Source organism: Prionailurus bengalensis, chromosome B1, assembly GCF_016509475.1.
Source record: "Prionailurus bengalensis isolate Pbe53 chromosome B1, Fcat_Pben_1.1_paternal_pri, whole genome shotgun sequence".
Classification (NCBI taxonomy): domain Eukaryota; kingdom Metazoa; phylum Chordata; class Mammalia; order Carnivora; family Felidae; genus Prionailurus; species Prionailurus bengalensis.
In genome coordinates this window covers 33,717,721-33,743,337 of record NC_057344.1, presented here as the reverse complement: position 1 = coordinate 33,743,337, position 25,617 = coordinate 33,717,721, and the positions used below count along the sequence as shown (strand labels likewise).

Here is a 25,617-nt window from a genome sequence, read left to right as displayed (position 1 = left end):
TTCATCATTCTCTCCTTGCCTGAGTATTTTGTGAATTTGATTATCATATGCCTTGTTGATGGTTGACTTTTGTTGAATCTAATGGGGGTCCTCTGTGCTTCCTGGATTTTGATGTCTCTGTCTTTCCCCAGGTTAGGAAAGTTTCCGCTATGATTTGCTCACATAACCCTTCTACCCCTATTTCTCTCTCTTCCTCTTCTGGGACCCCTATGATTCTGACGTTGTTCCTTTTTAATGAGTTACTGACTTGTCTAATTCTTAAATCGTGCTCTTTTGCTTTAATCTACCTCTTTTTCTGCTTCGGTATTCTCCATAAATTTGTCCTCTATATTGCGGATTCTCTGTTCTGCCTCGTCCATCCTTGCCACCGCTGCATCCATCCATGATTGCAGCTCAATTATAGCATTTTAAATTTCATTCTATTTTTTACTTCTTTTATCTCTGCAAAAAGGGATTCTAATCTATTTTCGACTCCAGCTAGTATTCTTATTATCGTGATTCTAAATTCTGGTTCAGACATCTTGCTTATATCTGTGTTGGTTAAATCCCTGGCTATCATTTCTTCGTGCTCTTTCTCTTGGGGTGAATTCCTTCCTTTTGTCATTTTGAAGGGAGAAAAGGAATTAACGAGGTAGAAAAATTGAAATTAAAAAAATTATAATTAAAAAAATTAAAATTAAAAATTAAACACACACACACACACATCGAATAGATGATTCTAGATCTTAGGTGTGTTTTGGTCTGGGTGTTGAAACTGGTTTGACAGATTAGAGGAAAAAAAAGGGGGCAAGGAGAAAAAAAAAGGAAAAAGAAGGAAATCGTTTGGGAATTTGAAAAAAAATGAACACACTGAAGTAGACTAAACTGAGATAATGAGGGCAAATAGAATTTGAAAAAATATACACAAAAGTAAAGAATATAGTAGAAAAAATAAAGAAAAATATTTTTAATAAAAATTAAAAATAAATATGAATTTTTCATTTTTTTGTATTTAATAAAAAGGAAATGAAAAAGAGAAAAAAGATAAAAAAGGAAAAAAAGAAAAAAGAAATTGTTTGAAAATTTGAAAAAATGAGTACACTGTAATAGACTAAAATAGAATGATGGAAGTAAACAGGATTTGAAAAAATATATATAAAAGCAAAAACTATAGTAAAAAATTAAAGAAAAATATTTTTAATAGAAATTGAAATTAAAAATGAAGTTTTTCTCTTTCTGCATTCAGGAAAAAGAAAAGAAACGAAAAACAGAAAAAAGAAAAAGAAAGGAAAAAAGGAAATCGTTTGAAAATTTGAAAATGTGAATACACTGAAGTAGACTAAAATAAAACGATGGAAGTAAAAGAATTTGAAAAGAAATTGCTCAAAAGTAAAAAGTATAGTAACAAAAATTAAAGAAAAATACTTTTAATAAAAATTGAAAATAAAAATGAGTTTTTTCTCTTTCTGTATTCAAGAAAAAGAAAAGAATTGTAAAAGAGAAAAAAAGAAAAAAAAGAAAAAAAAGAAAAAAAGAAAGAAAGAAAGAAAGAATAAAGAAAGAAAATTGAATAGATGGACCTGCTAACATATTGAAGTAGGACTGAAATTATTTTGTTTTCCCCTAGAAGTCAGTCTATGTAGCACTTTATAGTTCATAAACCAAGCCGGTGTTGAGACCTGTGTTCTTGAGAGCGAAATTGGCCCAGGTGGGCGGGGCTCAGTGTAAGATCTCCATTCTCCACTAGATGGTGCTGCTAGCCCCACTGGGGTGGATTGTTGTGGAACTCCAAGGTGTGTATGCACATGTGCAGGAGTGGTAAAAATGGCGCCACCCAGCTACCCAGTCTGTTCTCCTGGATCAGCAATCGTGCACCCGTCCTGTCTTCAGCTTTTGTCCACTCCCCACTTTTTCACTCTCCATGACCAGGCCCCAGGGCAGTACCTCTCTCCAGAGTTTTGTCTCAGATGCGGCTGTTTTCCCTGGCCCCTTACTTCTGAAGGACTGCAGCCTTGACCCGTTCCACCCCTCTGCAGGAGGTTCTCACCGAGCAATGGCCAAATGAGCAATGGCTGAATGTCGGCTGCACCCAGGAATGCTTGCTGGACCCTGCTGCTGCCAGTGCCCTGAGACTGCCCAGGTGCCAGCCCGTCCCAGAAAAGTTCGCGAGACAGTGTAGCTGCAGCGTTTCAGGGATGATGGAAAATCACAACACACACCTGGCACCAGGCTTCACCCTTAAAGACCTTGTTCCAGCACCAGCGAATATGGCTGTTTTCTGGGGTCTGCTGGGACCAGGTGGGTTCAACAGTCCTTCCAACAGTGGAACCGCTTTCCCCCGTGTGGCCCGAGAACCTCCCAGACCCCACTCTGCTCCTGGGGATTCGCCCTTCCCACGAGGGCACCGCCAGGTATGGAGCTGCGGAGTTGCAAACTTTGCGCTCCCCTTGTTTACAGTCTTAATGGAATTTAAACTCCTTTCTCCCTTTTTAGTTTAGTCCCTGAAGCTGTTTCCAATTTCCACCTTCTCTCCAGCTGCTTTTGGGGAGGCGTGCTTTTCCCGTATTCTCCCCCCACCCCAGTCTCCGTCCTCTCTCCGCTCACAAAAGCACCTGCCTTCCTGCACCTTTTCACTCCCCAAGTTGACTTCTCCACGCCGTGTACCTGCTGCATTCTGTGGTTCAGGTTGTGCAGATTGTTGTGTTAATCTTCCAGTCGGTTTTTTAGGTGTGTAGGATGGTTTAGTGTTGGTCTGGCTGTATTTCATGGACGCGAGACACACAAAAAAACTTCCATGTTGTTCGGCCATCTTGGCTCCTCCTCTGAAGAAGCGTATTGGAGGAAAGAACTAACAGAGGTAAGGGATGGAGCCCTGAACTGACAACATGTTGGCATATTGGTTCTGGGTAGAGCAAAAAGGACAGAGTAGCTGAAAAGAGCCAAGGAGAAGAGTAAATGATGAGGTTTGAGAGTAACAGGGCACCAGATCATACAGGGACTTGAAGAGTGTTACAAAGAATATAGCTTCTATTTGGTTAGGTGGTAAACCACTGCAGGATTTACAAATTTTTTTTTTCAACGTTCATTTATTTTTGGGACAGAGAGAGACAGAGCATGAACGGGGGAGGGGCAGAGAGAGAGGGAGACACAGAATCGGAAATAGGCTCCAGGCTCCGAGCCATCAGCCCAGAGCCCGACGCGGGGCTTGAACTCACAGACCACGAGATCGTGACCTGGCTGAAGTCGGACGCTTAACCGACTGCGCCACCCAGGCACCCCAGTTCTTCCATTTTAAAAAGATTTCCAGGGGCGCCTGGGTGGCTTGGTCGATTAAGCGTCCGACTTCGGCTCAGGTCATGATCTCACGATCCATGGGTTTGAGCCCCGCGTCGGGCTCTGTGCTGACAGCTCAGAGCCTGGAGCCTGTTTCAGATTCTGTGTCTCCCTCTCTCTCTCTGCCCCTCCCCTGTTCATGCTCTGTCTCTCTCTGTCTCAAAAATAAATAAACGCTAAAAAAAAAAATATTAAAAAAAAAGATTTCCAGCTGCTTCTGGGAAATAGACTATTAGGGAGAGGCAAGGATAGACAATGAAAGCACTGATCAGGGGTTTGTGGTAGTCCTCCGGCAGGAGGGAGATGATTGTGGATTTGTTCAGTGTGGTATCAGTAGAGGCGATGAGAAGAAGTTAGATTCTGAGTACGTTCTGAAGAAAAAGCCAGCAAGATGTCCTGACAGGTTATGTATGGAGTGTGAGAGAAAGAGAGGGCCCAAGGACAGCTCCACGGTCTTTGGCTTGAGTGGTTATATTGATCCACAGCATTGTTATTTTCTGAGATGAGCAAGACATTTAGAGGAACACTTTTGGGGATGCAGACGAGGAGTTTGGTCTTGGTATAAATTAAATTTGTGGTGCCCAGTACACATAAAAATGGAGATGCCAAATAGACAACTGAAGCTAAGGAAATATCTCTGGGACATATTAATTTGGCAGTCAACAACATAGCCAAAGATTTTAAGATGTCATTTTTTTAAAAAAAATTTAATGTTTATTTATTTTTGACAGAAAGAGAGACAGAGCATGAGCAGGGGAAGGGCAGAGAGAGAGAGGGAGACACAGAATCTGAAGCAGGCTCCAGGCTCCGAGCCGTCAGCACAGAGCCCGACGCGGGGCTCGAACTCACGGACCGCGAGATCGTGACCTGAGCTGAAGTCGGATGCTCAACCGACTGAGCCGCCCAGGCGCCCCAGACTTGTGATTTGTTGAGATCTCCAAGGGAATTAGTGTAGACAGAAAAGAGAATATGTTCAGACAGTGAGCCCTCCTAGGACTTTCCAATGATTAAAGGTCTAGGGTGTGAGGGAAAGGAGTGCAGTAAAGCAAGAAGAAATGGCTAATGAGGGAGAAAATGCAGGGCTAGAAGTCCAGTAATAAAAGTGTGTCAAAAAAAAAAAAAAAAGACAAAGACAGGCTCAAATAAGAAACCAAACATGGCAAAGAAGTGAAATTAAGACTGACACTTGACCATTGAATTTAAAATGTGGAAGTCATTGGTGACATCCGTGAGTCATTTCAGAAGCGTAGTGGGGACCAAAGAGATTGTCTCTTGTCCCTGATAGGAGTGGCTTAAAGAAAGAATGAAGAATCTGGGGCCGTGACTGTATTGAGAGCATTTTGTTGTAAAGGGATTCAAAAAAAATATTGAAACTGCTGGGCGGGCAAGTAAGAACAAGAACCTTACTCTAATTTGTTTAAAGATGAAGAAAATTACAGCTTGTTGAGGGGTGAGGAGAAGGTGTGGCATAGTTGTGTAGGAAAATGGGACTGATGAATGGAAACATGAGAGCCATCATCTTGTGCCTGGTTATCCAACAGGAAAAAATCTAATTATACTGCATTTCATTTTCTATCCTACCACCAGTTAGTTTTACGTCTATGTTCTTTAAACCATTTTGGCCTTGCTGAATTTAGTGCATTTCTTAAAGTTGGTATGAAACAGGTTGAGAGTAAGAAATAATGTCAACCCTTCGGTAACACAATTCATTAATTATCTCACTTAGTCTACACAACAATCCTATGTAAAAAAAAAACCACTCTCGTCCTTAGTTTATCATGAGGAAACCCAAACTCTAGGAATATCAAGTGATTTGTTCAATGTCACTAGCTAAGCAATGTGATTATCAGAATAAAGAGGTGAAATTATTACACCTTCTGTTCACTCTGGGACTGCCATTCCCCAGGAATAACTTTGTCCCTCTGGGTGACAGAGTGAGTCAATTTGTTATGACTCTTGTTGTATTTGTTACATGATGTTTTCTATGCATATTATTGGTAAACCTGTAGTTAGAAATAAAAAAAAATATGATAGTGATAAAAAAGTCCCAAATGTATCATTATTCTCCCAAATCAAAATTCCCACTTACAGTGAAGGTGTTAGAAAAGGGGGGAAAAACCCCAACAAGTGTAAGCGTGGAAATAGGATTTTGATATTAAAAAAATAATCTTAGACTTCAAACAGTCTGACAATCCCAATTTATAAATTAGGCAGTGGAGCCAAGAAAATCAGTGATTTGCCAAAGGTAGTAGAATTAGTCACAGGAGAACACAGAGCTCCTGATTTTGAATCTAGTGTTCTTTTCGATGCACTTAAAACACAGTTAATAGGCTGAAATCAGCGTCTACAAAGAGAATCACAAGTTTCCTTTGATTACTGTGGTTTTGGAGTACTTTATACTGCTATTTCTTTCAAAGCCAGACAGAAAAATGCTCATTTTTATTCCAGTATTTCTCTGTGGAGCTTTTTCCTTGTTACAATTTAAATGTTTTTCTTTATTCACCTTCTTCTCTTCATTCGCTTGTATTTAGTGCCCCTTTCCTTCATGATTCTCTTCACAAAGGTAGTCACAAGAGTAAGCATTTGGGGTCTGCTGCTCATTTCTGATTTAGAATACGTTCTGCACCATCTATCATCCTTCCTGGGGCCTCCATTGTGAACACACTCCTTTAAGTTTTTACGAGGGTCTGGGGGTTGCTCTTTAAGTCACTAGCGAGGAGAGTGGGAACAACATTGAGGAAAAGAACAGCAGAAGGGAGCCCCAGAGGGCAAGCCCGAGGAGTATCTGGATTGTGAGGGAGGTCAAAAGGAGAAAGTGTACAAGGTCTGCACAAAGCTGGGGGCCTCCAAGACTATTTCGCAAAGAGCTGATCCTAGTGGCAATAAGGAATGAACACAAGAATCTATAGCCTCCAAACCACTCGTGGAAAGCAAGATAAGAGTAGGTTAGAGAACCTCTAAGAGAGGCTGCTTCGCTAATTTGTAACGGAGAAATAGGAAGAGAACAGAACATTCTCATGCATGTCTAATCTTTCTTTCAAATCGGCTGTTGTCTGACATTTGGACTCCCTTTGATATTGAAATCTGTTCCAGGGTTCATTGCTTTTTGGAAACAAAATGTTTCATATACTTTAGTGATCATGCTAATTTAAACAGAAAACTGTGAGCAAGAGTGAGAACAATGAATGAACTAGTTGTACTATGTTGCACTATTTCGTGCTAGCAGCTTGGTAGAGTTTGGAACTGAGTGCAACATTCTCCAAGTTTGAAAGATTGGTTTGAGTGTGATTTGAGAAAGAGTAAAGCTTGTTTCCCTCTCTAAAAAGGGACACCAGGATATAATAGAAAGAACACCGAATCAGGCAGACATTTTCTTTTAATCTCTGCCTTCCATTTGTTGAGCACGCTTGAGTAAGTTACAAAAATGTTTCTTCTTTGAAAGTGCTTGTTTGTTTCACCTGGGTTAACCATAAATAATACTGTATCTGTAATACTTTAGATATGGCAGAGAGTTAGTCTAGTTGTAACTCGAACAAAGACACCAGACTAAGGCCTCAAAGCCTTATCATTTACCGTGACACTATAAATAATTGAGATTCCACAATTTGTATTTTTTTTTAATTTTTTTAACGTTTATTTATTTATTTTTTTTTTGAGACAGAGAGAGACAGAGCATGAACGGGGGAGGGGCAGAGAGAGAGGGAAACACAGAATCCAAAGCAGGCTCCAGGCTCTGAGCCATCAGCCCAGAGCCCAACGCGGGGCTCGAACTCACGGACCGCGAGATGGTGACCTGAGTCGAAGTCGGAGGCTTAACCGACGGAGCCACCCAGGCACCCCTCACAATTTGTATTTTAAAAATTGTTTCTTCTATCTCCCACAACTTTGACTGTAACAAAGGCAAGTTCAATATAGTTTCTGTCACCCAATTTAAAATGATCTTTTTCACTGTCATGACGAATAAGCTGGTAAGTTCCATTTGATGTGTGGCTGAGTATGTGTTTGGTTTGATAATGGGTCGAATACCCTGAGGACACTCATCAGTCTTCACCTCTCTTTTGCACTGACCTGAAAGAGTGTCATAGACTCTACTGGTAGAGATGATCATTTGCATTAAAGCTGTTTCAGTGATGTTCGAAATTTCTGGAAACACATGAGGGTGTAACCCGGCAATAATGATGCTGCCAATTATGTTCTTGCATTCAACAATTTTATATTAAATGTCGTGTCTATCTGCAACACGCTGTTAGGTTTGTGGTACCAGAGTAAGCAAAAACAAATACAATATTTGCTTTCTGGAGATTATAGTCCGCTGGAGGAGGTAGATAATCAAATACTTAGATGAGTAAGTGTGTGATAAACTAAGTTTTCAGAAAAAAAGAGAATCTTGTTTCAGAATGAAATTCGGTCGATTACGAGAGATATCAATGATGGCTACCAGATTTCAGACTTGCAATGTGGAATGGATATTGACATCATTAAGAAAGACAGAGAATGGGGCGCCTGGGTGGCGCAGTCGGTTAAGTGTCCGACTTCAGCCAGGTCACCATCTCGCGGTCCGTGAGTTCGAGCCCCGCGTCGGGCTCTGGGCTGATGGCTCAGAGCCTGGAGCCTGTTTCCGATTCTGTGTCTCCCTCTCTCTCTGCCCCTCCCCCGTTCATGCTCTGTCTCTCTCTGTCCCAAAAATAAATAAATGTTGAAAAAAAATTAAAAAAAAAAGAAAGACAGAGAACAAGTTTTGTACCTTCTGAGTTTGCAGGGGCTTTGAGCCCTCCCAGCGAAGATGTTGAGTAGAGAGTTGGATGTAAAGGTCTACCATTCAGGTGGCTAGCTGTGTAAATGTGAGGCATCGCAGAGAGATGATAATTAAGCCGTAACTGATGATAAGATGGCTTTGGGACGGGCACACAGTTAGAGGAAAAGAGGGTATAGGATAATACCATGAGGAGCTCCAAAATTTAAAGGTTGGGTAAGAAAAGAAATGCACGCACAGGTTTCCAGAGGGCTAGGAAAACATTAAAAAAGTCTGTGTCAAGGGAGTCAAATAGAGTATTTCGATGGCGAAGATGTGGTCAAGAGTGCCAAATGTTGTTAAGAGGGCAAGTAATATAAGGAACCAAAATAGCCATTGGATATAGAAATTGTGAAATGGTAGGCAAGATTGATCAGCTATATCAGCAGAATAATGAAGGCAGAGTACAATGTGTTAGGATGAGCTGGAAGGGAGAAAATCACCAGAAGAAGTACAGATAAACTTTGTGAAAAGTTTAGTTGAAAAGGGAATGAAAAACCAGGTGATGGTAAGGGTCTGTGGAATATAGGATTGAGGGGAGGATTTTTTGAAAGGAAGAGACTTAAACTTATTTAAATATTAAAAGAATGCTTCTAGTTATCATAGATTGGTTCAATTTATGGGAATATTAGAGGGATAATCAATAATATGAGATGGGGGAGGAGACAGAATCCCAAACACCAAAGGATGATATTGGCAAAGGGATATCTCTTCTAACATAAGAAGAGATCGTAGGCATAGAGATAGGCTTATACAGGTTCTTCGCGCATGTGTCTATTAATGTCTTATTTTTCGTATTGATTTGAAGGAGCTCCATATTATAAGGATATTCACCCTTACCCTTACCCTTACCTTGCATACATTCCTGGAGTTTTTGTCTTTTCATTTAAATTCATATGTGATTTAGAGAGTAGATGCTAAGAGCTCTCATTACAAAGAAAAAGCCATTTTTTTGTGTGTGTGTCTCCATCTGTAGGGGGATGATGGATGTCAATTACACTTACTGTGCTAAAACTTACAATAAGAGTAAATCAAGTCATTGCACCATGCACCTTAAACTTACACAGTGCTGTCTGTTAGTTATATCTTGATAAAACTGGTGGGGGGGGGAGATCAAGTTATCTCCCCTCATTTTCTCTTCTTGCCTCAGGACTCTGGGTTCTTTTATAAGGGTAGGAGTGGAGGCTGGGGGTGGGATATGAATTAATATCTTGTGTTTGGGGCACCATTAGAAAGGCCATTATGCCCCTGCCCCACGTGGCATAGGCTTTTCTTTAATAGCTAGGGGAAAAAAGGCTTCAGTATTTCTAACTGGTTTTAACAAACCTTCCTTTACAATTCCTACACATGGCATTCTTCCTATGCACCTTCATCAACCCAAGTTTATATAAACGTTCTTTAATGTTTTTTTTCTAAGACCCACATGATTTTTTTTCACTTTAGGATTTTTAGTACCTCTAGAATTGTTTTTATATCAGGCACGAAGCAGGGATCTCTGCCCAGTCCACCCCCATGACAGCACCTCAGTAGTCCTTTTAATTAGTACATGATGTCAACCCTCCGGGTTTTAGCCTCAGGCACCTCACAAATGATGCAACACGAGCAAGGAACACTTCCTTGTGCTGCATCAAAACTGTCTGTCCATCTGTTGGGCTCTTTGACCCCGCTGAGGAAGCAAGGGCGGGAGCTGTGTGCATCTTTTCTCAAGCACCTGTGCCCCCTTCCACCAGAATCCTTCAGAATGTTCCCCGGGACTTTGCTTTTCATGATCATACTCATCTCTCAGATTAAAGGTATGTCTTAATCTTTTTATTAGGGTTTTCTTACTAGGCTATGAGGTGATGTCTCTTTAGTCACAAAATTGAAACTGTAAATGATAAAAACAGGAATTCCCATGGATGATTTCGCTGAGAACATAGCGTAGGACTTGGGCCAGTTATGACAAATACTGAGATTCTATGAGACTCGGTCTCATATATTCTGATTTACACCAAGAAGGAGGAAGGAATGGACATTTCTGGATATCTGCAACATTGCACACGTAGAGCTGGCCATTGGCCACTTTGTACATTAGCACACGTAAAATTCTAAGTTACTGTCTCCACTTTATAGATAAAGGAATTGAGAATAATATATACAGATCAGAGAGAATGGATATAGTATTTATGGTCACACTGCTAATAAACTGGTAAAACTTATTTGATTCAGATAAGAGCAGATTCTAAAATCCTATGGTCTTTCCTCCCTATCGCTCTTCAGGGAGGTTACCAGGGCTCACCTCACAGATGGCCACCGGTTGTGTAGACTATTATGTCCAGCACTGATTCAAGAGTACCTCAAACCTTTTTTAGCAAGAGAAAGGCCTGTATGTATCTAAGAGGGTCAAGGTTTCAAATGCAAATGTTCCTGAGAGACAAAAATCGGTAATTGACACTAAAATCGGTAATTTACCATCTACGATCCATCCCAGGGCAGGCTGGGACAGGCGGCGGAATCCAGAGACAGGCGTGAGGAGACAGGCAACCGCAGAACAAGGTGGAGAGATGGAAAAAGCCAAAGGACCTCATGGTTTTTTGGTCTACTTTCCAATTTTGCTTGTATTTTCCCAATTTGGAAATGACAGTCTCAATTTCCTCACCTGTGAATGGGGATCTATTTCCTAGTGATGCTGTACATGACTGCTAACTGGGGGCAAGTGAACTCTGTGAGACTATTCGTTCTCCAGTCGCTGTGGGTGAACGTTAATGCCGGATGTATTTTCCCCCTTATGTTTCCTTTTAGAAAAGGTAATCCTTGGAGTGGAGGGCCAAGAACTGGTGTATCCAAAAAGGCTTCCTCTGATGCAGAAGAGAGATGTTTGGCACATCCATGATTATGACATACAGGTACACGTTTGGATTGAATAAATTGGATTTATTGCATTCACAGGATATGTAGAAAGCCAGCTCGTGCTCCAATCCGAACTGAACAAGAGAGGAGTCTCGATGTTTCTGCGGACTCCCCCCCCCCCCCCACCGCCCAGGGTACAGCGTGTGCTTGGTGGGGGCGAGGGTTGTGGAGGCAGCAAGCTTTTGATGGATTAGGACATAAGATGGAGTAAAATTTGGATTTTAGAGGGTGCCATTTAAAATCTTCCATTAACAGAGGATTTCCACTAACAGCTTTCCGGACTGATTTAAGGCAACTTCGTTTGTTCTGAGCTGGTGCCCGTGGAATGTAATCTCTGAGCATTTTGCTTTCTCAGAGGTGTAACATGCAGGTTTGTTTGCTTTACAGCAGCTTTCTGCAGCAAAGTTGGACAACTTTCACGGGAACACATTTGGCCTGTTGCTTAGAATAGTGTTTATTCAGGTGTTAAAACATAAGCATTTAAGATTTTATTTAAAAAAAAAACCCAAATGTTTATGCAGACAATATGTAATACATATAATAGGAAACAAGCTTCAAAATTAGGTAATTTTTCAACTCCCGCTACTATGAAAGGCATTCAATGACTGTCCTTAGATATTTATTACCAGGCAGTTGCATTGTGAGCCTTAGGTTTCTTACTTGGTCCATGGAGAATACTGACTGTCACTTTGCTCCAACGTTTTTTGAGTGGGTAAACTTTTCCCAGGGCAGCTGCTTTTCTTCCCTCCAAAACTAGAAGAGCCAGCCCTCCATGCTCTCATTTGTTAGGTTTCTCAGTCATAAGCATGACACATTTCAGCATTCCAAAAGATCCCACCTAAATGTCTTTCCCATGGCTTGAGATCATGAAAATGCAACTCTCCACCTGCGGCCATCAGGAGATAACGTCTAGCCATTTTTTCTCTAGTTATCTCCTTACAAATAGTGTATTCTCTTGATCTCCAATTCCTTTATCACCTTCTTAAACGTTTTATTAATATAACATTGCAGGTCAACAATAAAAAAAAAAGCAAAACTTTTATTGGTTGAAGTTTGGTACTCACCCAAGAGGGCAAAGCCAATCTTTTACCACCATTGTGCAAATCAGGACTTATGTTAAAAGTCCCATATGGGGGCACTTGAGTGGCTCAGTCAGTTAGGTGTCCAACTCTTGATCGCTGTTTAGGTCATTATCTCACTGTTCGTAAGATCGAGCCCTAGATCTGTGTTGTCAGCACAGAGTCTGCTTGGGATTCTCTCTCTTTCTCTCCCTCTCTCTCTGTCCCTCCCCCTCTTCTCTCTCTCTCTCTCTCTCTCTCTCTCAAAATAAAAGCTTTAAAAGTCCCATTATGAGTATGCAAGATGAGCCTGGCCTGGGGCAGGAATTATACAAGATGAGTTTGAAGCATCTTATGCTACCAGAAAGTGAGGAAATTCTCAAACAACCCAAATTTGCATCGATGGGAGTGTGTCAAAAGAACATAGGAGCCAAAGGAAGGAGCTCCCAGTAGCGAAAGAAGGGACAATTTGAGCAACAAAATTAATAACATAGTTTTGGACCATAAAGAAAGATAAATTAATGCTCATGAACCCATATCCCCCCCATAAATTGAGGGGGGATAGACAAATCTATTCATAAGAGTGAAAAAATTGACATAGGCACTACCCTTTCCAGGAGATGGACATAACTCCCCACCCTTTAAGCATGGACTGTGCATAGTGACTTCTCCATAGAGAAGAACATGGAAGGGGAGAAACACTGTTACCTTGAAGTGGAGAAAGGCTGACAAATGTCACCTCAGTGAGCCGATCAAGGTTAACATCATCAGTAATAACTCATGTTGATAGTAGGTACTTTTAGTATGATGCGATGAAAATGGCACTTTTTTCCCTCAAATCTCCACAGTCCCAATCCAGTAATAAGAAAAATTTAAGAAAAACCTAAGTTGAGGGACAACCTATAAAATACTTGATTGTTACTCTTCAAAACTGTCAACGTTTTCAGAAAAATAAAGAATGTCTGAGAAACTGTCATAGAGGATCCTAAAGAAGCATGACTGAATGTAATGTGCTGCCCTGGATGGGATCCTAAGACAGGACTTTAAACAAAATTAAGGAAATCTGTATAAATGTATACATTAATTGATAATGGTAGTCTTGGTTCATAAGTTGTGATAGGTACATAATAGTCATGTAAGATATTAGCAATATGGAAATCTGAGTTGTGGGGTCCATGGGGATTCTCTGTATTATCTTTTCAACTTTTCTCTAAGTCTAAAATGAAAACAAATTTGGGGCCCCTGGGTAGCTCAGTCAGCTAAGCGTCCGACCTCGGCTCAGGTCATGATCTCGCGGTCTGTGAGTTCGAGCCCCGCGTCGGGTTCTGTGCTGCCAGCTCAGAGCCTGGCGCCTGCTTTGGATTCTGTGTTTCCTCCTCCTTCTGCCCTTCCCATGTTCATGCTCTGTCTCTTTCTGTCTCCCAATAATAAATAAGTGTTAAGAGGAAAAAAATTAAAAAAAATTGAATTAAATAAGATTAATAAAATTCTAAATTAAATATAAAATCACAAAATTCTGTTCATGTAGAAACAATAGTAAGGACAAGAATAACGATAATGTCACATTTAACAATATTAACAATAGTGTCTGAATATTAGCTAATACACAATGTATACGGTTCCTCGTGTTTGTAAAGGCAATTCCACCCTTCTTATTTGAATAAACACACAGGTTCTTGCTGGCCCACTGTGAATTATGTGTTTATGCTAAACTCCTAATTTTACGTTAAACTTGCAGTCAAAAATGCCCTCATGCACACCTCACATTCAACAAACACAGAACTCCCCTCTCCTTTCCTCAAAGCTGCCCCTTTTCAGAAGACCCTCATTTCAATAGCATAGTTTAAACAAACTAGAAGCCTGAGGGAATTCTTCACTCCTCACTTGTGCCTCCCCCATCAAAGAATCACTGAGCTGATTCCAGCATGTAAATAAATATCCTTTGAAATTATTGACCCTCCCCGCCTTATCATTGCTTCCACTCCCCTGCCCAAGTGACCTATAATCCAGCAACAGTCTTTAAATGCTTTTCCTGCCTACGGTTGTGATTTTTGCTGATCCATTACCCATAATAAGTAAACCACCTAAAATACCATACCTACTTCTGCTTTTTTTCTTCTCTTGGCTCTTAGGATAAGGTCCAAATCTTCTTAAGTGACTAGTTGTTACCTGATTTGGCGCCTTCCTACCTTGGCGTTTTTCGTATTTATTCAGTTTACATTTGCTTTTCCCGCCATGTTGAACTCTTCTGGATTTCTCAAACATGTCGAGCTCTTTCTTACCTCAGAGCTTTTGCATGTGCTGTTCTCTGCCCCTGACTCCTCTTTCTACATCCCTCACACAGTCACTTCATTTCTCCTATTATGATGCTTAATAATACTCAGTTACATTTGATTGATTTTCGTCTTTGCCAAGCTATAGCTTCCATAAGGGCAGTGACCTCTATCTTGTGCACCATTGTATTTTCCATATGATCAGTATGCCTGAAATGACAGCTATTGAATACATGGGTGAACAATAAACTAAAGAAATGTGCTAGACATATGACCTAACTGTAAATCCTGAAATTATAAATAGTTCTTATGGGGGCGCCTGGATGGCGCAGTCGGTTAAGCGTCCGACTTCAGCCAGGTCACGATCTCGCGGTCCGTGGGTTCGAGCCTCGCGTCAGGCTCTGGGCTGATGGCTCAGAGCCTGGAGCCTGTTTCCGATTCTGTGTCTCCCTCTCTCTCTGCCCCTCCCCCGTTCATGCTCTGTCTCTCTCTGTCCCAAAAATAAATAAACGTTGAAAAAAAAATAGTTCTTATGAATTATAAAGAAAGAAAATACCACAAAAGAAAATAGTTAAAGGATATAAATTAGGAAATCATATACGAGTATACAAATAACAACATAAACTAAATGAACAGAAGAAAAATGTCACTCCCAATGGTCATCGAAGAAAACAATTTGTCACAATAAGTTATCAATTCATTACTGTTAACATCTAAGGCAAAAAAACAAGAACCACTGTAAATTTCTAGTGAAATTCTAATTTTGTGCTTCCTTTCTTCAGGTTATTTTGCAGTATTTCTCTAAAAGCTTTGCATTTTTTCCACCTTGCCAATAAAGAAATTATGTCTAACTACAGTGAATACCTCAAATCAAATTTCTGATATGGATATAGTTTAAATAATTTAACATTGTGCTTTTCAGCCATAAAATACATACTATGAAAAACATTTATTGGGATAGGAAAATGGTGATGGTCATAATTTATTTTTATGTGAGACAGTAGACTATAAAACACTATACCCAAAATTGTTAAAAATACATAAACAAAAGCTCTATGAGCAGAGACTATAAATATTTTCCTTTCATTTCATTTTATTTTATAACTAGAAAAAATGCCCATCAAAAAATTTAACGAAAACATAACTTACAAGCAAAATCCTCCATATATTGGTTCTCGTTCACTCAGTCTAATCCGTATTGATCATTTTGTCTGGCCCTTACTGCTGGGTTGCCAGATTGATTGATAAAGTCTAATTTATCCCAGGATCCACCCCACTCCCCATCCCAACACACACCAAATGAGCACACGTTTAAGCCATGCAATGGATATTGTTTTGCAGGAAACTTATGAAGAAGAATTGTTGTATGAACTAAGGCTAACTAGAAAAACCTTAATACTTCACCTTTTAAAATCAAGGTAAGTTCTATTATAATTCACCACGTTATAGAGGTATTAGTCTGTAGTATCTCAGCTTTTGTAAAAACTGCCAGCGAAGTGAATTCGTCAAGTCACTGTTACCTGTATATATTCTGAATTCCTAGTCTTCTAATATAAGCCCCTTGCATTTCGACATCTTAACAACAATTACAGACACTGCCCTTCAGTTCCCAAGTTACTCTTTATTTGGAAACTTGGAGTCCTTTGTGAATCAGTGGAACAAAGGAAATTTGAAAAACATGGCTTTTTAGAGTGGACTGCTAAGTTCTTTAAAATAGATATCAAACCAAGTTCCGTGGGAGAATAAACCAGAACTGGGAAGAATTTACTTCAACAGGTTATCTTGTGTTAGCTAAATAATTCTAATGGCCTTCATTTCTTCCTTAGCTTTCTTTACAACTTCTGTGTTGTTATGGTTAAATTTCCATCAGTTTTCTTTGGGCCATTCCTACACACGATAGCTCTGCCTCCCAGACCCAAACATTAAAATCATGAAGAATTATTAAATGCTAAGTGGAAGGGTAACTCTACTGAAGGTTTGGAGGGCACCTGGGTGGCTCAGGTGATTGAGCATCAGACTCTAGATTTTGGCTCAGGTCATGATCCCAGGATTGTGGGATCAAGTCTCATGTCTGGCTCTCTGCTGAGTGTGGAGCCTGCTAGAGATTCTGTCTTTCTCATTTGTGGATCTTGAGAAACTTAACAGAAGACCATGGGGGAGAGGAGGGGAAAAAAAAGTTACAGAGAGGGAGGGAGGCAAACCATAAGAGACTCTCAAGGACTGAGAACAAACTAAGGGTTGATGGGGGCTGGAGGAGACGGGCAAGTGGGTGATGGGCATGGAGGAGGGCACTTGTTGGGATGAGTACTGAGTGTTTTATGGAAGCCAATATGACAATAAATTATATTCAAATTAAAAAAAAATAAAAACAACAACAACAAAGAGATTCTGTTTTTCTCTCCCTCTGCCACTCTCCCAATTGCATGTGCGCACGCGCTCTCTCTCTCTCTCAAAAAAAAAAAAAAAAAAAGAATTGAGACTCTAGCCTATTAGCTAAAAAGAACAACAAGAAATATAAAACAAAGAAACAAACAAAAAACCTTTCTTCTACTCCAGAGTTGCCCACTGGACAGATGCACAGAAATAGAATTAATCTAAGAACATAATTCTATTGATAATTTATTCAAACGCTGCATACATTCTCAGGATGGAAGAAGGCTAGCATTTACTGAGCAATTTCTATATGCCTTCTCTCAAAGTGCTCTCTTAATTCCCACAATATCCATACAAGCAAATATATGATTTTACTTTTATTTTACCGAGGAAAAATCATAGGTTCACTGAAGCAAAAACCTGTCAGGGTCACAGTGCAGATGATGGTGCTGATTCTCTAACTCAGATCTACCTGTTTTCGAAATTACTCCATGCTGCCTATGCCTCAAGTAGCCAAATCTCATTATATATTAGCTATTGTGTAATTCTGTTAATCAGCCTGGAGTGGCATATTATAGACTTGTGGACATATCAAGTAGTTTAATCTAATATTGATACTTCTGATGGACCACATTACTTCAGTCCCCTCCAAGAAGTAAGTGAATTTAGTACATACCATGGAGCCTTTCAAATCTGTGAATACTACTTATTCAGATGTTTTCATATCTTATGGTAACAAACAGAAACTTGATCTTATTAATTTAGATTTTTGTCTTGGGTTTTGCTTTTTATAGCCACTTTTTCCCATATTTCCCCTGTGAGTTTCATCTGACTTGGTTTTAACCATACCAAATACTCATTTTATAAGCTGATATTGAGAAATAGAGGTAAATCTTCATAGACCAACCATGTCTGATCAGATTTTTATTCATCCAGTGGAAACACTGATTGGGTCAACTTAGTTTTCACTACAGTAAATCCAATAATAGGTGAAAAGTTATATATGTATGTATATATGAGGCAAAAGAAACATTAATTTAGAATATGTTATATAATCAAGCACTTTACCAAAAGTTATACCTATGTGTTTTGAAAATAACCACAAATATGATTGTGTTTTATTTACCTGTTGTATGTCTTTCATTTTTAACCAACAGTTTGTTATAAAAAAATTTCACACAGAGAGCAAAGTTGAAGTTATTTTATTTTATTTTATTTTATTTTATTTTATTTTTAGTTGAAATAATTTTAGAGTGAACATTTATATACCCACGAATACACATATACCCATAATCCCAAGAAGATATAGATATAACATATACCCATTAACATTTTAATATGCTTGTTTTATATCCTATTTTCCTGTCTATCCATTCCTCTATCCATCCATCCATCCATCCATTTATTCATCCACCTATCCATCCATCCATCCATCCATCATCTTATTTTTTTTTTAATTTTTTTTTCAACGTTTATTTATTTTTGGGACAGAGAGAGACAGAGCATGAACCGGGGAGGGTCAGAGAGAGAGGGAGACACAGAATCGGAAACAGGCTCCAGGCTCTGAGCCATCAGCCCAGAGCCCGACGCGGGGCTCGAACTCACGGACCGCGAGATGGTGACCTGGCTGAAGTCGGACGCTTAACCGTCTGCGCCACCCAGGCGCCCCCATCATCTTATTTTTATACATTTTAGACATTAACATAACTTCCCACTACATACTTCAACAAGCAGCAGATCATTAGAATTTAATATTTGTTTACAGTTTTTTTCTTCTCATTTAAAATTTTTATACAAAGAAATGCACATACCTTAAGTGTATATTCATTGAATTTTGGCAAATGCGCATACCTGTGTTACCCAAATTTTTACAAAAATGAACTATAGAAGAAGTGTCACTCAGAAAATTTACTTCTGTTTTTTCCTAATCGATTCCCCTCAAAACCTGCTCATAGAGGTTCATCAACTGCAAATTATTTTTGTCCATTCTGGAAGTTCTTATAAATAGGTTTACACCACATGTACTCTTTTGCATACGGCTTCTTTAATTCAGCATTGCATTAATGAGACTCGTTCATGTAGTTCCACGTATCAGAAGTTTGAGTCTTTTACATTCTGAGTACTATTCCATCATATAAATATACTACAGTTTATTTATTTAGTCTCCCATTGTTGGACAGCCTAAGCTCTTTCCAGGATTTGGCCATCACAAGTAAAGCTTAAATGGGCATTCTTGTATAGCCTTTATATGATACGTGCTTTCATTTCTCCTTGGTCAAAGCCAAGGAGTGAAATTTCTGGGTCATAGAGTGTTACTTAAAAAAAAAAAAATTGGGGCTGCCTGGGTGGCTCAGTCAGTTAAGCATCCGACTTCGGTTCAGGTTATGATCTTGAGGTTTGTGAGTTCAAGCCCCACATCAGTCTCTCTGCTGTCGGCACAGAGTCTGGAGCCTGCCTCGAATTCTGTGTCCCCTCTCTTTCTGCCCCTCCCCTGCCTGCACTCTGTCTCTCTCTGTCTTCTCTCTCTCTCTCTTTCTCAAAAATAAACATAACAATTTTTAAAAAAGAATAAAAATAAATAAATAAATAAATAAATAAAAGGCTTCCAATCAGTTTCCAAAGTGGTTGTACAATTTTGTATATTACAATGTATGAGAATTCTAGTTGCTCCCTGTCGTCTTCATCATTATAATTTTTTTTTTAATTTATTTGTCTTGAGAGAGAGAGAGGAAGGTGAGGGACAGAGAGAGTAAGAGTGGCAGAGAATCCCAAGCAGGCCCTGCACTGAGAGCACAGAGCCGGATGCAGGGCTCAATCTCACTAAATGTGAGATCATGACTTGAGCGGAAATCAAAAGTTGGAGGCTTATCTGACTGAGCCACCCAGGGGCTCCCCTTTATAATTTTAGTTACACTAGTAAGTTTGTGGTAATATTTCATTTTTAATAAACTTGCAGCCCCTGTTGAAAACTTTTTTTAGTATCTTTTTATATCTTGAAGATCAGCTCTTGGTCAAATATATCTGTTAATGGCGTTTTCCATTCTGTGATTTTTTATTCATTTTCTTAATTGTGTCTCCTAAAAAGTAAAAATTTATCGTTTGAAAACAATTTTAATTTATCACACGTTTCATTTATGGTAATTGCTTTATGTGAACTGTCTTCTAACGTCTTCATTGGTTTGGTTTTTAGATTTGATCTGCTATTGTCGTGAATGTGTGCCTGTGTGGGCAATTTGTGGGAAGGTCAAGGTTCTTATCTTTCCGTATGCTTAGCTAGTTATTCCAGCCCATTTTGTTACATTGCCTTTCTCTGCATTGGATTGCTTTCATACCTTAAATAAAACCCAATGATTATTTCTGGGATCTCTCTAGTGTATCCTGTTCATTTACTTTTCAATCCTGAATCCATGACCACATTGTCTTGTTTACTGCAGCTTTATAGTAAATCAAAAGCCAGTTTGGGTAACCTCTCCCAACTTTGTTCTACTCTTTAAGAAATTAAAAACTCTAGATCCTTTCCATTTTTCTAAAATTTAGAATCCATTTGGTAATTTTATTTTATTTATTTTTAATTTTTTTAATCTTTCTTTATTTTTGAGACCGAGAGACAGAGCATGAGCAGGGGAGGGGCAGAGAGAGAGGGAGACACAGAATCTGAAGCAAACCATAAGTTCATGACCGGAGCCAAAGTCGGACGCTTAACTGACTGAGCCACCCAGGCGCCCCATTTGTTAATTTTATTTTTTAAAAGCCCTGGAATTTTGTTTGGAGTTTTATTGAATGTGCATATCAATTTGGAGAGAATTGATATCAATAACATTAAAACTCTTCATGTCGTATCTCTATATTTACTTAGGTCTTTAATTGCTATCAACAGTGTTTTGTAGTTTATAGTGTAGAGCTCTCACATGTCTTTTGTTAAATTTATTTCTACATGTGTAATGTTTGTGGCGTTCTTGTAAGCAGAACTGCTTCTCATTATTTTATTTTTCTATTAGGGTTTCATCTATGAATCTATTGATTGTTCTGTAGGTTGCTTAAGGATTTTCAACAGCAAATATGGACAGTTTTACTACTTTCTTCCTAGTCATTATTCCTTCTATTTCTATATCTTATTCCAATGATTAAGAACTCCAGTATAATTTGAGTAGAAGTAATGAGAGTTGGCAACCATTCATTATTTTTTATTTTAAGGGGAAAGTATTCAATATTAAAAGATTAATATGATATTGCTAAGAGAATTGTCACTGGTTTACCTTACTAGATTAAGATAGTTGCCTGAGAAATTTGCTGCAAGTGTTCTGTCTTCAACTATTGAAATGTCCATATGTCAATTTCAGTAATTGATTTGTGAATACTAAACCATCTTTGCACTCTTGGAAGAAAACTCTTTGCTGTATTCAGTTTACTATTATTTTGTTAAGGGTTTTAAAACCAAGTTAGTGATTAATATTATTCTGTATTTTTCATTTTTTGTAATGTCATAGTCAGATATTTATATTAGGATTATGGTGATCTCATAACATGAATTAGAAAGTATTCTCTTTTCTTATATTTATAAAGGACATTTTTGGAATGTTTGTTAGAATTCCTAAATGAAACTTTCTGTGCCTTGAGGATTTTTTTGTGTATGTGTGGGAATGAGGTTTTATGATTACAAATTCGATCTTATTAATAAAGGCTTATTCAGATTTCCTTCATATTGAGTCAGTTTTAAGTTGTAATTTACAAGGAAAATGTATATTTCATCTAAGTTGTCAAATTTTTGGCATAAGGTGTTTCATAATATTCTTACTATTCTTTTTTTCCCTCATTCTATTCTTTCGTTCTACTCATTCTATTCTATTCTTTTAATGTCTGTAATATCTTTAGAGATAATCTCTTTATAATATCTAATATTGGTTATTTGAGTTCTCTTTTTTCTTTGACTAATATAAAGGAGTTTATCAATTTGATATTTTCAAATAACTAAAATTTTATTTTACTAATGTTACTGTTTATTTCACTGATTCATTTTATTATCTTTATTATTTTATTTGTCCCACTTATTTAATGGTTACTTTTCTCTTTTTACAGAAACATTTCATGTGTTCTGTCATAAGTATTTAAAGTATTTAAAGCTATGACATTTCTTCTAAACATAAATTTAGATGCATCTCAAAAATCTTGATATGTTGTATTTTTATTATCATTTATTCCAAAATATTTTGTAATTTCTTTTGAGATTTCTTCTTTGGCTCATGTATTACTTAAGAGTGGCTATTTAACTCCAGCATTTGGAGTTAAAAAAATTTTTTTAATGTTTATTTATTTTTGAGAGAAAGAGAGACAGAGCATGAGCTGGGGAGGGGCAGAGAGAGAAGGAGACACAGAATCTGAAGCAGGCTCCAGGCTCTGAGCTGTCAGCACAGAACCTGATATGGGGCTCGAACTCACAGACCATGAGATCATGACCTGAGCTAAAGTCAGACACTTAACTACTGAGCCATCCAGACGCCCCCCAATATTTGGTGTTTTTTAAAAAATATATCGTTGTGTCAAATTTTTCTATTTTAATTCTATTTTTGATGAAGAATATAGTTTTTATAACATCATATTTTAAAAAAATGTATTACAATTTTTTATAGCCAAGCATGTTTCTAACTTATTAAACATACATGTGCACTTGAAAAGAATATGTATTTTACAGTGTTGGGTGAAGCATTCTATAAACAGCAATTAGAAAAAGTGGTGGATTATTCAGAATTATTTTTATTTAATTTATGTGTCTATTTTCTCTGTCCATTGCTGAGAGAGGAGTGTCAAAATATTTAACCATGGTTTTTGAAATTGTTTTTCTTCTTTCCATTTTTCTCTCTTTTCCATTCCTTTAATATTTGTTTCATGTATTATGAAGCTTAGCTATTAGGTTCAGACATATTTATAATTTTTTTACTGTGAATTGATTCTATTTTTCCTCCAGTTCCCAGTAACTTTTTTTTTTTTAATTTGAATTTCAGTGTAGTTAATATACAGTGTTATATTACTTTCAGGTGTAGGCATAGTCACTCATCAATCCATATATTACTCAGGGCTTATCAAAATAAGTGTATCTTAATCCCCTTCACTTATTTCATCCATTTCCCCCCTCCCACTTCCTTCTGATAATAATCTGTTCTCTATGGTTAAGAGTCTGTTTCTTTGTTTGTCTCTTTTATTTTATTTATTTGTTTTGTTTCTTAAGTTCCGCATATGAGTGAGATCATATGATATTTGTCTTTCTCTGACTGTTTATTTCAGTTAGCCTTATACTCTCTAGATCCAGCCCCGTTCTTCGAAAATGGCAAGATTTCATTTGTTTTCATGACTGAATAGTATTCCATTGCATGTATAGATATCACTTCTTTATCTGTTCATCTATCAATGGACACTTGGGCTGCTTCCATAATTTGACTATGGTAAATAATGCTGCAGTAAACATAGAGATGCATATATCCTTTAAAATTAGTGTTTTTGTATTCTTTAAGTAAATACCTAGTAGCACCATTACTGGATCATAGGGTCATTCTGTTTTTAATTTTTTGAACACCCTCCATACTGTTTTCCACAGTGGCTACACCAGTTTGCATTCCCACCACCAGTGCAAAAGGGTTCCTATTTCTCCACATCCTTGTGCTTTTAGCCATTCTGATAGGTGTGATGTGATATCTCATTATGTTTTGATTTGTATTTCCCTGATGATGAGTGATGTTGAGCATCTTTTCATGTGCCTGTTGGACATCTGGATGTCTTCTTTAGAGAAATGTCTATTCGTGTCTTCTGCCCATTTTTTAAATGGGATTATTCATTTTGTTGATGTTGAGTTATTTAAGTTCTTTATACATTTTGGATACTAATCCTATATTAGCTATGTCATTTGCAAATATCTTCTTCCATTCAGTAAGTTGTCTTTTAGGTTTGTTGATTGTTTCCTTTGCTGTACAGAAGCTTTTAATATTGATTTCCCAATAGTTTATTTTTTGCTTTTGTTTCTCTTGACCCTGGAGACTTACCTAGAAAAATGTTGCTATGGCCAATTTCAGAGAAGTTACTGCCTGTGTTCTCTTCTAAGATTTCTATGGTTTCAGGACTCACATTTATATCTTTAATCCATTTTGAGCTTATTTTTTGGGGATGGTGTAAGAAAGTGGTCCAGTTTCATTCTTTTGTTTGTAGCTGTCCAGTTTTGCAGCACCATTAAAATTGTTTTTTAACATTTTATTCATTTTTGAGAGACAGAGAGTGACAGAGTGTAAATACGAGTGGGGCAGAGACAGGGAGACACAGAATCCAAAGCAGGCTCCAAACTCTGAGCTGTCAGCACAGAGCCTGAAGGGGGGCTTGAACTCACAAACTGTGAGATCATAACCTGAGCCGAAGTTAGATGCTTAACTCTCTGGGTCACCCAGGCACCCTTATAGCACCATTTATTGAAGAGACTTTTCCCCATTGCACATTGTTGCCTCCTTTGTTGATTAATTCACCATATAATTGTGGGTTTATTTCTGGGCTTTAGTCTGTTCCATTGATCTATGTGTATTTTTTTATGCCAGTACCATACTGTTTTGATTACTACTGCTTTATAGTATAACTTAAAGTCTGGATTTATGACACCTCCAGCTATGTTGGTGAATTGATTCTTTTATCATTATGTCATTATACAAGATCTGTCTTGTCAGGAAGTGTATTTTACCTGATATCAACATAATATCCTAGCCTTCATATATATACTCTTTGTGTAATGTATTATTTTTCATCCATTTCCTTCAACATATCTGTCTTTCTATTTAAAATGTGTCTCTTGTAATTTGGCAAGTAGTTGGGTCCTGTTTTTTAACAAATTTTGACAATCTGATTTCTAATTATAATGTTTGATCCATTAACATTTAATGTTTTGAATGCTATGTTGTATTTAATTTTTGATATCTGTCTGAGTTTTTTATTGTTGTTGTTTGTTTGTTTCTCTGGTCTTCTTTTTTGGATCTTTGGATTATTTGATTTTTTTATTACCTTCCTTACTGGCTTTTTATTTATCTATTGGGTTTTTAGAAATATCTCTCTGCTTTAGGTTTAAACTTTTATTTCAGATATTACAATATTTATTTAAAATTAATATTGTATCATGAACTCCATGATGCATGGCTATAATTTTGGCTTAAAGTGGTCATGTGTACCTGAAAGAAATTCAATGAAAAAACAATTTTATTTCCTGAATTATTTATCATTTCCTATCTTTCTATTCTTAGAAATTCAATTTTCCATCTTCTGCCAATCCCTTGAGCCCGAAGGACTTCTTTTACTGATTTTTGTAGCACAGGGTCTGCTGGCAGAATTTTACCTTTGAATTATCAGACAAAATTTCAAAGCATCCATCATAAAAATACTTCAGTGAACAGGGACACCTGGGTGGCTCAGTCAGTTAGGCATCCAACTCTTGATTTTAGCTCGGGTCATGATCTCACAGTTTGTAAGACTGAGCTCCATGTCTGGCACTGTTCTGACACCGTGGAGGTTGCTTGGGGTTCTCTCTCTCTCCCTCTCGCTCTGCCCCTCCCCTGCTTGCTCTTTCTCTCTCTCTTAAAAATAAATAAACTACAGGAGGGCTGATGCATAAGGGCACTCGTACCCTGCTGTTTACGGCAGCACTCTCAACAATAGCCGGACTGTGGAAAGAGCCTAAATGTCCATCAACTGATGAATGGATAAAGAAGCTGTGGTTTATATATACAATGGATTCCTCCTTGGCAATGAGAAAGAATGAAATCTGGCCATTTGTAGCAACATGGATGGAACTTGAGGGTATTATGCTAAGTGAAATAAATCAGGCAGAGAAAGACAGATACTATATGTTTTCACTCGTATGTGGATCCTGAGAAACTTAACAGAAGACCATGGGGGAGGG

At 38.0% G+C, this 25,617-nt stretch overlaps 1 protein-coding gene across 1 annotated transcript in view; it reads left to right on the top strand.

Moving 5' to 3' along the window:
- Positions 1-9,845: 9,845 nt before the first annotated feature.
- Positions 9,846-25,617, top strand: part of ADAM7 (ADAM metallopeptidase domain 7) — a 65,003-nt gene continuing 49,231 nt past the window's right edge. The window contains exons 1-3 of the mRNA XM_043554124.1: positions 9,846-9,897; positions 10,886-10,989; positions 15,666-15,742. Of these exons, the coding sequence (XP_043410059.1) occupies positions 9,846-9,897; positions 10,886-10,989; positions 15,666-15,742 (233 nt within the window). The remainder of the gene's footprint in view (positions 9,898-10,885; positions 10,990-15,665; positions 15,743-25,617) is intronic.